Source organism: Melopsittacus undulatus, chromosome 12 (assembly GCF_012275295.1).
Source record: "Melopsittacus undulatus isolate bMelUnd1 chromosome 12, bMelUnd1.mat.Z, whole genome shotgun sequence".
NCBI classification, from domain to species: Eukaryota; Metazoa; Chordata; class Aves; order Psittaciformes; family Psittaculidae; genus Melopsittacus; species Melopsittacus undulatus.
Window position 1 is genome coordinate 19,602,651 of NC_047538.1, and position 12,321 is coordinate 19,614,971.

The 12,321-nt window shown below is 43.5% G+C and overlaps 1 protein-coding gene across 2 annotated transcripts in view; it reads left to right on the forward strand.

Annotated features, from left to right (window-relative positions):
• Positions 1 to 12,321, forward strand: part of NAA25 (N-alpha-acetyltransferase 25, NatB auxiliary subunit) — a 29,760-nt gene that overhangs the window by 11,572 nt on the left and 5,867 nt on the right. The window contains exons 11-22 of one of the 2 annotated variants that reach the window (XM_034068052.1): positions 13 to 125; positions 2,355 to 2,562; positions 3,138 to 3,224; positions 4,246 to 4,426; positions 5,017 to 5,116; positions 9,398 to 9,549; positions 9,842 to 9,967; positions 10,274 to 10,517; positions 10,741 to 10,864; positions 11,225 to 11,290; positions 11,789 to 11,886; positions 12,059 to 12,169. In XM_034068052.1, coding sequence (XP_033923943.1) covers positions 13 to 125; positions 2,355 to 2,562; positions 3,138 to 3,224; positions 4,246 to 4,426; positions 5,017 to 5,116; positions 9,398 to 9,549; positions 9,842 to 9,967; positions 10,274 to 10,517; positions 10,741 to 10,864; positions 11,225 to 11,290; positions 11,789 to 11,886; positions 12,059 to 12,169 — 1,610 coding nt within the window. The remainder of the gene's footprint in view (positions 1 to 12; positions 126 to 2,354; positions 2,563 to 3,137; positions 3,225 to 4,245; positions 4,427 to 5,016; positions 5,117 to 9,397; positions 9,550 to 9,841; positions 9,968 to 10,273; positions 10,518 to 10,740; positions 10,865 to 11,224; positions 11,291 to 11,788; positions 11,887 to 12,058; positions 12,170 to 12,321) is intronic. The other variant, XM_034068053.1, reaches the window with a different exon arrangement.

Here is a 12,321-nt window from a genome sequence, read left to right on the forward strand (position 1 = left end):
GCTTTTTCCTAGGTGATCCAGAAGAACTAATGTTCCAGTACTTCAAAAAATTTGGGGACAAACCCTGCTGTTTTACTGATCTCAAAGTATTTGTGGATCTCCTCCCATCCAGCCAATACACAAAGGTAAGGGAAGCTAAAGAAGTGGTGGCAGGAACTACAGTGCTTATTTGCACTGCGATCCCTTTATCTTAAAGTACCTGTGGTTCATATTCAGAGACCTGAAACATCGTTTTTTTTACCTTCTTTTTGAGATTCAGAGAACTCTTTGCAATGTAGAAAATACAGTGAACATCTGAATACACTGAGCAATTTCATTCAGAGTTGTTCTACTGGAGACTAAAAGCTGAGTTTGATCCTGCAGGTTCTCAGACCTGATGTCATATTCATTTAGCCTTTGTATTACCCTTTGGAGGTGTCAGGGTGCTTTGGGGTGGTCTTGGTTGAATTCTCATATCTTGTACAGAAAAGCTCTCTAGGAATTGTAGTTCAGTTGATGAGCTGCCTGATAAACTCATTTTAAATGAGTTTGTTTATAGATCCCAGCTTACAAACTGGAGTAATATAACACTACAGAAAGCCCATCCTGGTCATCCCTCTGGGTTGTCTTTGCTGTGTGCTGTAACTTGTTTTACAGACACATCCTCCTCTTTCCCATCCCATCCATCACTTGTTGTTCCCATTAAAGTTACATGTTTAACAGGAAAAATCTGCTCCCTCATCAGGGCAGACAGGGTCTCACAGAGATGTTTTGGTTCTGCTGCAGGGCTAAAGAGTGGATATGTTGATACTGATCAAGGGGTGATCCAGAGACCTGTGGCAGCTTTTCCAGAGCCTCTCTCTGCAAAGAGCTCTCTTTCAGTCAAAGCCTATTTGTGCAGAGTCATGAGCAGCTCTTTGAGTGACTTCAGCCATTGGGAATCCTGCCACTCACCCCATTGTTTTTCTGAGCCATTATGTGAAGTTTTCAGAGCTGGGGAGGGCTGGACACAGAATCCTGGATCAGACGGATGCAGCAGATAAAATGGAAATGGAATGTAGATAGTGGTGGTGTTTATCTTAGTTTATTTGAATACTTTGTGACTGCTAATGCAGGCTCTTCCTGCAGCCTCACTGCTGGTGAGAATGGTGGTCCCTGTCTGTATGGGTTGCTGCTGATGTTTTATGTTAAAAGGTGTGGTTTTACCCCACTGGCAAGAGATGTGGTCAGGAGATTTAACTTCTAGTTCTGGAAATAAATGGTGATGCCATTGCAAGGTAGCTCTGAAGTACTGAATAGGTTTAATCCTAATTTTCCAAAATACAAATCCTAAACCTGGGGGAAGGAGGGAAATTATCCTTAAAAGTTGAGGCAACAGTTTTGGCACAGTGCTCATAAAACCATGACTTTGAATACATGCTCTAAAATGTTCTGATTGGCCTTAAACCTGCTGCTGATTTAGTGAGTATGTCACCTTGTGTCAAGAATATGGAGATCTTGCAAGGCCACTAGGCACACCAGATGTTGCAGTGATTATTTCTGGACTATCAGTCTTGATTTCCTAGAGGCATAAATCGGAGCATGCGGCGCAGTGATTTGTTTGACCTTGCTCAGTTTGGCAGAATCTCAAACTGAAAAGATTTGTTAGCACAATCTACATTAAAGTCTATGGGGAAAACTGGAATTTGTTGCATGGTGCCTGGTGTTCCTCCTAGCTAGCTTTTTTTTGTCATGCTTTTTTCTTCAGGCATCCATTCGATGCCTTTCAATAAAGCTGAATTCATTGGCTTTAACTCAGTTTGAAGTCTGTAAACACTGTTGGATTTTAGGGCCATGTCCAGCCCGGACTGTGTGTTGTGAGAACTGTGCTGCCTTCCATTAGCATTGTAAACAAGGAGAAGCTGCTTTTCCTACAAGTGAATTCAAACCAGAAGCCATGAATCAAAGCTGACCTCACTGGGGCCAGCGCATGACTTCAGAGCTGAGAGAAAATGTAGCAGCTCATTGAAACCCACCATTCCCTGGAATTGTGCTGGGAAGCTGTTCAGTAACTCATTATTTTAATTGCATATGTTATTACTGAGAGTGTTAACAGGTGCTTGAACTCCCTCATGTGTCAGTGGATTGGAAAGTTGCCTGGGATTTATTTTTTCCCCTCCATCTGTTTGATGAAATGCCCTAAAAGCTACTGAATGCAACCAGAACTGTGTGCTCAGCACCTTTCAAATGATATATAAATAAAAAGCAGTGAAGCCAGCTCTTTAACCATGAATTCAGTGTGATGGCAGGGTTGGTGCTGACAGTTCCACCTTGACTTAAGGGAGAAAGTGATGCCCAGCTGCCCTGCAGACTCACTAGCAGTGTTTCTCTTCCAGTTCATCAGCCAGTTGCTGGCAGTAATCCCTCTATCAGCAGCAGCAGAGGGTGAACTCGCACTGCCCAGCGACATCAAGGCCCTGCAGCAGCACTTGTGTGTGGTGCAGCTCTCCAGGTTGCTTGGTATCTATCACGCCATGGAGAAGAAGCAGAAACTGGCTGTGGTGCAGGAATTGATGTTGAGATACCGCCATGGACTGGAGTTTGGTGAGGAAATGCTTGAAACTGATGTTCCAGTTCACTGCAGAGCTTTTTCATGGGGATGGAGCAGCACAAATGCTGGTGGCGCTGGTTGTGCTGCTTGATAATGCTTTGCTTTCTCCTGTATGATTCTACCCTTGGGACAACCTGAATTATCTTTTTCCTTTAATTGTTTTACTTTCTAGTCATGTATCTTAAAGATGAGACATTGCTGGGTCGTTCGTATGGCACATTTGTATCTATGCAAAGTTGCCTGTGCCTTTAAGCAAAGCCAGGCTTAACCATTGGTGTACACAGGACAAGTACACCCCCAAGGATATTAGTGTGTAAATCTTGCAGCTGTAGGAGTGTCTTTTCTTCTTCCAGCAGATGTCAACATGTGAAGTAGCCCAAAGTCCACTTATGTGATGAGCAAATGCATGAGATGTGTACAGTTGTCTTAAGTCTTTAAGACAGCTCTGGATTTTATGTGTTAAACTGTGGTTATCTGCTAGGTAGCTGTGTCATTTGGTAACAGTGACAGTGTGAGAAGCACCTGCCAGCCCTGTCAGTAATTCAAGGGTAACTTTCTTTCTTTTTAGGGAAGTCTTGTTTGAAAACTGAATTGCAGTTCTCAGACTATTACTGCCTGCTTGCAGTTCACCTGCTGCTTGACCTGTGGCTGGAAGGTACGTTCCTAAAAGTGTGACTTGCTTAATCCCAACCTGGATGGCTGGGACAGGGAGGTTGTGTCGCTGTGGCCAATGTGTACCTGGCAGGGCTTGTTTAGGCCTCTAGGTTTGTGGGGGTTTTCCTCAATACAAGGCATTTCAGGAGTCCCCCTATCAGGTTGGTGTTTGATGTGAATTTCACTGACCTCTAAAGGGATTTAATTATTCAGATTCATTCATATATAAGCCCAGGGACAGAGCCTTGACTCCTGTAGCTCAGTGCTGGCTGTCTTCAGAAGCTTGTTCTGAGTTTCCCATGTAGAGAATGTTTTCTCTGCCTTTGCACAACTTATGCTGACAGCTCCTTGCTGGAATTGGAGGTGTTTTGAGAGCATTTCTTTCCCTCCCTGACATACTTTGTCTTTTGGATCCCTTGCTTCTAGACCTCCTGCTGGGACCTGTTGCCCTGTGTTGAGTATTCTGTACTCCGTATGTGCTCTGCCTTTTAGCCTTCCAGTCCCACAGTCTCCAGTGGTGGCTGTCCATGGGCACTGTTTGTATTCCCATCTTTCAGTGTAGTTTTCATTTATGCTTTTGTCTTTCCTAAGGAAGATTTAGTCTTTAACCTGAGTAAATCCATGGTCAGGTTCCTGGCAGGCTATCAGTGGAGTGTTGAATTCCTGGCTCTGTGCTTCTCTCTTGCATGATGTTTGGGAGTGCTCTGCTATGTATAGGCTAGAAATCCTGAATGGTCCAGGACTCATCAGGGAAGGTCCCTTATGTAGTGAGCTCATGTGTGAGGGCTGTGTTCTGCAGAGATATGAGCTAGATATTCCCTGTGAAGTTATTCCTCCACCTTTCCCTCCAAGAGCAGCTGTAGTGGGTGTTTCATTCAAGGGCAGCAGTGTGGCTGATGAATGCCATCTGCATGTTTAAATGCATTATGAGAGGAGTGTAACATAAGGAAGCTTCAATGCCAAAATGAATTGTGCTCTGCTCAGTGCCTCTCTCATCATTCCTGTTTTGTCTTTGTCACCAGGTGAAGAGACAGCTGTGTGGCAGTGCCTGACCCTTTTAGAAGAAGGCTTATCTCATAGTCCTTCTAATGCTCAGTTTAAATTGCTGCTCATTCGAATCTACTGCAGGCTTGGTGCATTTGAACCTGTTGCAGAGCTCTATTCCAGCCTTGATGCGAAGCACATACAGCACGACACCATCGGGTGGGTAGTATATACTGAGAATAATTGATGATGGTGACCCTTCAGTGACCACTCCCGAGATCTGCAGTTTCCATTGCTTCCAAAAGTTAGCACATCATAGATTTTCATCCAGTGTCCTGTAAAAGTGTGTTGGAATTTTCAGAGACACATCTACTGTATATGCTCCCCTTCTTATGGAGGATCTTTCCTGTGTGGTTCTGATCTGGTTTGGGTTTTCAGAGTATTAACTAGGGGGAATATCAAGGAAGTTTGTGAAATGTGTATCTCAATGCCAGTCATATCTTGGTGTTCTGGCTTGTGTTACTGCTCAGCAGAGCTTGGGACTGCTAGTGAAAACAAACACATGAAATAGCCTTGCCTTGCTTAGTGTGTTGTATCTAAGTCAAGCTCTTGCACATTTAAGGTGGGTGGAGGAGCTCTCAACCCCCACATACTGGTTTTAAAAGCCTGAATTTTAACATGAGCATCAATATCTCTGTTACATCTCCAGACTGTGCATTAAAGCTGGGCTCTGCAGAGCTGTGTTTGAAGTTCAGGTTTCCCCAGGGCTGTGTGTGCTGGTGTTTGACTTGTGCTGTGTTGTGTTGCAGCTACCTTCTGACGCGCTATGCAGAGGCACTGGGCCACTACGCTGCTGCATCCCAATCCTGCAATTTTGCACTCAGGTTTTTCCACTCCAACCAGAAAGATGTAAGTTGAAAGAAACCTGTGTCCTTTAGCAGAGCAGTGTGTCAAGATGCCTTACAGAAGCCCCGTGTAAGGGCTTACAGAAATGTAGTGGTCAGTAACAAGATAACAAAGGGGAATAATACGTGTGCAACTTTGTAGTAAAGGTTGCCTCAACTTGTGTTTCTTGTTACAAGGATTTGTAACTTACTGCTACATGGGGCTTTGCTTTAGCTTTCTATTTATAAAAGCCAGTTTTAATGCTCCTCAAAAAAAAAACAAACAGATCTGATTACTTTTAAATTAATGGTTTGTGATTTTATTCAATAATTGAAGTGAAATGTCATGTGGCAAATAAGTCCTGCTTAGTTACAGCGCTTTGAAAAGGCATACAGCAGCCAGGGATAGTGGGTGAAGATGGTTGTGGCATACGTATGAATACTTTATGTTCCAGTCGCTGAAGGTGCATGTTCGAGTGATGGCTGTCTTGGACACACAGGGATAGTGGGGAATGCACATCACTTTTAAAGGCAGGGAAAGCAGAAGGAACAAGGTGGGGGAGGATTTCAGAGGGGGAAAACAGTCTGGAAGTCTGAGCTTCACTGAAGGCAGAGCAGAGCCCATGAGTAACTGCATTATTTTGAAGTGATAGGATTGAATTGCAAAACGTGGCCTTGAGCTAGTGGGAACTACCTGTTTTATTCAGTTCACCCCTAAAGTGATGTGAATGAGAAGAAAGTTGTTTTGAATGAGAGTCTTAGCACTGGAATGGAAGAGATAGTGCAGAGTAGCTGAATTCCTCCAAGGAGATGGGGTGCTTCCTAAAATGCACACTGAGCCCTGGCATCTCGCATGCTTCAGCTTGCTGATTAGTAACTGTACTTGTCAGTAATCTTAGTTGGGAAGTTCACTCTGTACATCCTGATCTATTCATAGGGAAAATACTGATTCTGTTTCAGAGTTCCCATGGAATCCATGAAAAATGGGCTAGGTAGGAGAACAGCACATTTTTGAGGCTTGGTGGAAATTAATTGAGCAGATAGGAACAGAAATAGTCCAGAACTGTGGCAGGGAGGTACCTGCATGTCAGACAACCTCCCTAAAACTTACAGGGCAGGTCCATTCTGAGAAGTGGGTCTAGATCCTCTCTTTATATTTTACAGTTTGAACGCTATTGAGAGGCAGGTGAAGAAAATTACTTGTTCTTTACCTTGTAAGACCCAAAGGTGCAATCCAGTTGTAACTCTGCTTCAGCCACAGGCAAAGTTGCTCTTAAGGCTTTGCAGCCATACAGCTTGCTTTCCCAGTATCCCAGCAATAAGTAGAAACACAGGACTTGTCTGTACTGAGTAGTAGAGACGTCAAAGATGCTGACACAGTAATCCCTCAGGAAAACTACCCTTGCTGGGTTGGCAGCCCGCATTATTCCTATGTACAAGATACCAGCTGCCATTTGTCTGTGCCTGGAAGGTAGATGCTGTTACCTGTGTCTGACAAATTGTACTGTAGTGAGCAGGAAGAGCACGTGGATTGTACAATGGGAACTCATTCTTGTCTGCATCCCTATTTGCTCATTGTTTAAGTGCTCATTCTACTTGCTGAGAGTCTTTGGATTCCTGAGTGCAATGTTTTGTGCTGTGGTGAAGCCCTGGGTCCAGGCAGCTTTGTCCTCCATGTCTGTTGAGGTAGTAGTGGCTTTATATTTGTTGGGTTTTCTCCCCCCCTTTTCTAAAAGTCATTTGATGGATATGAATGAAAAACATATCTGGAACCAGCTGTGAGAATGAAATGCATGACTGCTGGGTGCCACATGGAAGAAGAGGAACCGAAAAACTACTGGATGTGATTTGTCTGATTAGGAACACTGCGCTGTAAAGCATCAAGAAATCATCTTTCCCTGGAAAGCAAGCTGAAGTAATGTCAGGTGTGGTTACCTTGGAAGAAGGGTATTCTCTTTGGCATGAATAATGATGGTGCTTGTAGCAGAGAAGAGCTGGTTGTTTCCAGTAGCTCGACATCTGCACACAGATGAAGACAGTCACGTTCCAAGTGCTGTTGCCAGGAAATTGCTACTCAATTTGTGTTCTAGAAATCCTGAGGGGTTTGACCTGCCTCACTACTACAGCTTTAAAGGTTGAAACTGCAAAGTGGTGCAATCGGCATTATGTACTTCATGCTGCAAGATAAGGATGTGACTGGAATAGACTCACATCGTGTTTCATCTTGGAGACAGAGTATTGCAACCAAAAGACCAGGGTAGCCAAATCTCTTGTGTTGTGGATGCTTCCAATATCACCTTGAGATCATTTTAATTGGGAAATGCATCAAAATCTGTACTAATTGGCAAATAGCAAGTGTCCTTTCAGCTCACTGTCAGGTGCACATTGCAGGAAGTGAAGGGCTTAGTTCAGCGTACTGTTCGCCAAGGATGGTGATATGACAAGTGGAGATGAAAAAAGGGGCTCTTTACCATAAAACATGTCCCACGTATCACCAGCTCAGAATCTGCTACCAGTTTCTGTGCTGCTGTAGTTCTACTGGGGTTGCCCCTTTGTACTCAAGGGTCCTGATACCAGTTTCCCATTTGAGTCCCATAACAGCATCTAACTGCAATGTTAAAGGAAGACTGTCCTTCAGAAGTTACCTTTTGACATCATTTGAGATACTGCCTGCTCCTCTTGAGGCTGATGCTGGAGGTAGCTGAAATGTGTGCTGCAGCACAGAGAACATGTCCTGCAGCACACTGTGCGTGGGACTCTGCCTACAACAGGAAGTGTGGGGTATAAACCAAGTGCTCTGGCATAAAAATACAGCTCCTGATTCAGACTGTTTGCTTTGGAGAAATCAGTTTTCCTTCTGACTTGCTGAACTTCGCAGCCTGAAGTGAATCCTGTTAAAGAGTGGGTCCCATGAGTAACAGCCATCTAGGATGCTGTGCAGTCCTGACATAGTATTTCTCCTCTGGGAGAGGATGCCAAGGACAGGGAGGAGAGAGAAGGCAGTATTGCTATATTTAAGCAAAACTAAAAAGGCAACTTTCCCTTTCTCGAGATAGTCCTCCTTTAACTGTGCAGAATCACAAGTAATCTCTCTAATTTTCTTGTGTCCGTCCGTCTTTAATTTCTCCAGATACTGCAGGCACACAGAGCACCAACGTGTCCCATGGGGATTTAAAAACCACGTGGATGCAGTTGACTTAGCACCCATAGCGCAGCCCTCAGCCTGACAATGAACTCTGCAAGGCTGTTTATCACAGGGTACGTTGCTGACTATTTGGCATATTTTTTCCATACAGTGCAAATGACCAAATTTCTTAGGGGAAAGAAAAAGATAGAGCAGACCTAAAGGCCATTCCTGATTTTGGAGGGAAGGCAAAAAGGTGGCTTCCATCTATGAGTTCTAGCTTCTGGTGTCTTGGAGCCTTCCAGATAGGTTGGGTCTATTAAAACCATATAAAGTTGAGTTAAGCAGAGGCCTTTTTTTGTGCTTCTCAGTGCATAGTCTTGTTCAGAAGGAAATACTTGACTTGCCAGAATTTCTCAGTTGTGGAGTAATTCTGTTGTAAGAAATACAGCTGTCTGTCTTGACTGGGAGCATGAATAGTTCACTCTGTCTCAACAGCGAGAAAGTTCCATTAAAACCTAGTGCTTGTCTCCTTCACATCACTGGGCTGATGTGAAATACTAGCTGTGTGCCTTCTGTTGCTGCAGTTCATCAGAGGGGAAGCAAACTGTCCCATGGACCCTGACAGTTTCCTGTGGTGTTTAGGTTGTATTGTAATGTGTACACACTGCGTGATGTACCTTGTGATGCTGTACTGAAAAATCTTAATAAAAAAGAGAAACAAAAAACCAAATGTGTGAGTAATTCTTTTTAATCTATGTTGTGGTAACACGTGATGCACATCCAGGTCAGTGCTAGAAAATCTGGGGTGTATTCATTTTGCTTGGAAGTACTTCTCACAATGAAAGAATGATAAATCATTTGAATAATGCAGAGAGAGAGAAAAACGCCTTCTAAAATCATCTCTCCCTTCGAAGCATTTATCAGTCTCAGTGGTGACAGCAATGTGATGCACCTTAGTGCTGGTTTGGTTGTTAAACCACCTGCCTGATAGAGCATTTGGGTGTTCTCAAAGTAGCGAAACTGCTGGGGTGAGTTGGGCAAGCAGAAGTGCCAGATTCTGTACCTCTGGCGTAATGACAACCACTGAAATGCAATTTCTTGGCAGTGGCCTTGTTGAACTCTGGTTGTTCTGAATGTATGGAAGTCACTAATACAGGGACACTGTGTGTTCTCTTCCAGACCTCAGAATATATCATTCAAGCCTACAAGTATGGTGCGTTTGAGAAGATCCCGGAGTTCATTGCGTTTAGAAACAGGCTGAACTCTTCCCTTCACTTCGCACAAGTTCGCACAGAGCGGATGCTCTTGGACCTCTTACTTGAAGCAAACATGTAAGTGCAGCACCTTGAACCTGGAAAAACTGGGAGATCTGTGCCTAAGCAGATCACTGGCTAACTGGGACTTGGTGAGTTGCACTTGCAGCTCAAAGAGCAGAAACCTGTGTGCTGCCTCTTTCTGCATCTACTTTGCTCTCCCCTTTGGTGTCCTCGCTAGAACCATGTATGTGTAATACTTCTGACTTCAGAAGACTTGAACAATGTAGAGAATGTGCTTTGTTAATGAGCTGTTTTCTGTTTGCAGTGATCAAGTGTTTGATCTCATGTCACTTGTTCTTACATGCAGATCAACCAGTTTAGAAGAAAGTATAAAATCCATGAGTCTGAGCCCAGAGGAGGATGATATTCCTTGGAAAGATCTGCGTGACAACAGAGACCTGACAGTCTTGTTCAACTGGGATCCAAAAGACAGGTGAGTAGAAACACCCACAGCTCTAGAGTCAGACCTCTTCCTTACATGTGGCAAAGAAAATCGTTTGAGGGGAGCTGCTGTATTGGAATGTTCCCTGGGCTGGCTACCTGCACACTTACCAAGCATCACTCATCATTTCCAGCAGTGCTGTCTGTTGACATATTAATACAGTTCTCTGAATTTCTGCCCACTCTTTCCTCTTCATACAATGTTAAATAACTTTGGGAAGGCTTTTGTGCCTGAATGAAGCTAGCTGCTTTACACCATTGAAGCGTTTGCCTGAAAACATTTGGTGCCTTTCTCTAGGAACATTTCTGAAGAACATAAGAAACTCTCACTGGAGGAAGAAACCATGTGGTTGCGAATCCGGTCTTTAACTTTAAGGCTAGTAAGCGGACTCCCAACTCTTAGTCACACTATTCAACCAAAGAACTCTGAAAAGACTGCAGAGAACGGCGTTTCATCCAAGATTGATACAATCCGATCCCTGCTCCAGCAGCTGGAAGCGGCAGTGGATTCAGGGAAGAAGTTTCTAGAACAAAAAATTCAGGTACCCGTTAAGGAAAAAGCTATCCCCAGATATTAAGTGAACGTGAATGCAAGCAGAGAAACTGAATGCATCTTGTAACATCCAGCAGGCTGCAGAATGCACTTAACTGACCTTGAGTTTGTAGTGTATGAATCTGACTGAGAGATGTGCCAGAGACAAAACACTGTGTTCTGGATAAGGAAAAGCTGCAACACCTTTATCTTTTTCTTTGCTTCTTGCCTAGTATCCTGTCCTTGGCCCTCCTCCTACCCGAATGGCTGGCTTCTTCAGCAATGGCAGCTGTCAGTGCCAGACTAGCTTGTTTTATCTTGTTAGTGATATTTATGAACTAGATACCAATGGCTTAGGTAAGTGTTTGAGGGGCAGGGGCTGAACCAGATTGTCATGATATGTGGTGGGAGGGAGTGAGCGAGTGAGACGTGTCTCTGTTTAGTTTGAACACTGCCAGGCACTGGATAATGTGGACCCAGACTGTTAATTTTTTGACTGACACTAAGTTGCCTGGGAGATTGTGCCTTAATTTAATGTTTATGCAAGTCTTCATTTTTGTACAGTACATACATGTTGGTGTAATACTGGATCCTCCTTGAAAGCAGTCGCATTTGCTTTTGACTGCTAACACTAAACTATATTTAAATGCCTCTTGGTTTTCTGGAAGCAGAAAATACAGGCTTGTAGTTTATAACTTTTTCTTTTTCTTTTCCCAGAAGATTCAGCAGAAATCCAGGAGAGGATAGGGAATAGTTTCAAGTCTTTAGTAGAACGACTGACAGGTAAATGGTAACTCGAGAATAACCACTGGTAGCTAAGCTAGTGCTTCATGGTGCTCTGAGGATGTGCTGCTGAGTGTGCTGCACTTATGTGATGGAGTGTGTGTGCTGATGCAGCTGCAGACCCCTTTGAATGACACTTGAGAACAAGGCTGAGAATCCCCCTGGCTTGACTGGTCACCAAGCTGTTGCATGCCACAGATTGTTATGTCCTATTATTTTGCTTACCCTGCAGCCTAGGCTTAACAGCTGATGTCCCCCTGGTACTTGGTTCAGGTGTGCTAAGTAATAGTGTGGAGATACTGTTTGTAATGAAATATAATTTAGAGAAAACTTGAGAGATGGACCTTCCTGAGAGGCTTTAGCTGAATTTATCATTAACTGCTTAGTGGTCAGTCCTCTAACAGCTTTGCATACTACACTGAGATACTTTTTTGTGCAGAAAACACACTCAAGTTGATCTGTGTGTTCTTAATATTGCTTTTCTTTTTTCCTTTTCAGACTTGTTCAATAAATGTAAAGGTGATTTGATTGAAGTCAGAGATGGCACCTTGAAAACTCACCCAGGCCTGTTAGAAAACCTGGTCTTCTTTGTTGAGGTATTTTTTTTCCTTGGAATACTTTAGGGGAGAAATGTTGGGACTAAAACACAGTGAAATTTCTTTTATCTCAGTCACTCATGAAAGCAGAGGGTTTTGTTTCATGTCCTACCATAGGCACATTAAAATGAGGTTGTAAATGCAGCGTGTAACATTTGTACCTTTATTCCAGACGATCTCCATCACCCTGTGGGTATCAAGTTACTGTGACAGTGTCCTCCGACCTTTTAAATCCAACCTGCAGAAAAAGAAGAAGAAAAAAAAAGAAAGCAGTTTAGCCATGGTAGAGACCATCTTCCTTTCTGTTCTCCCCCACCCCAATCCAATGGTATAGCTATACTGAAAGAAAAATCAGGATAGATAACATGTTAATAAAGTGTTTTCCATAAGCTTTGCCTTGTGGAGGCTGCTGAGAGAAATTACTCATTTCTGTAA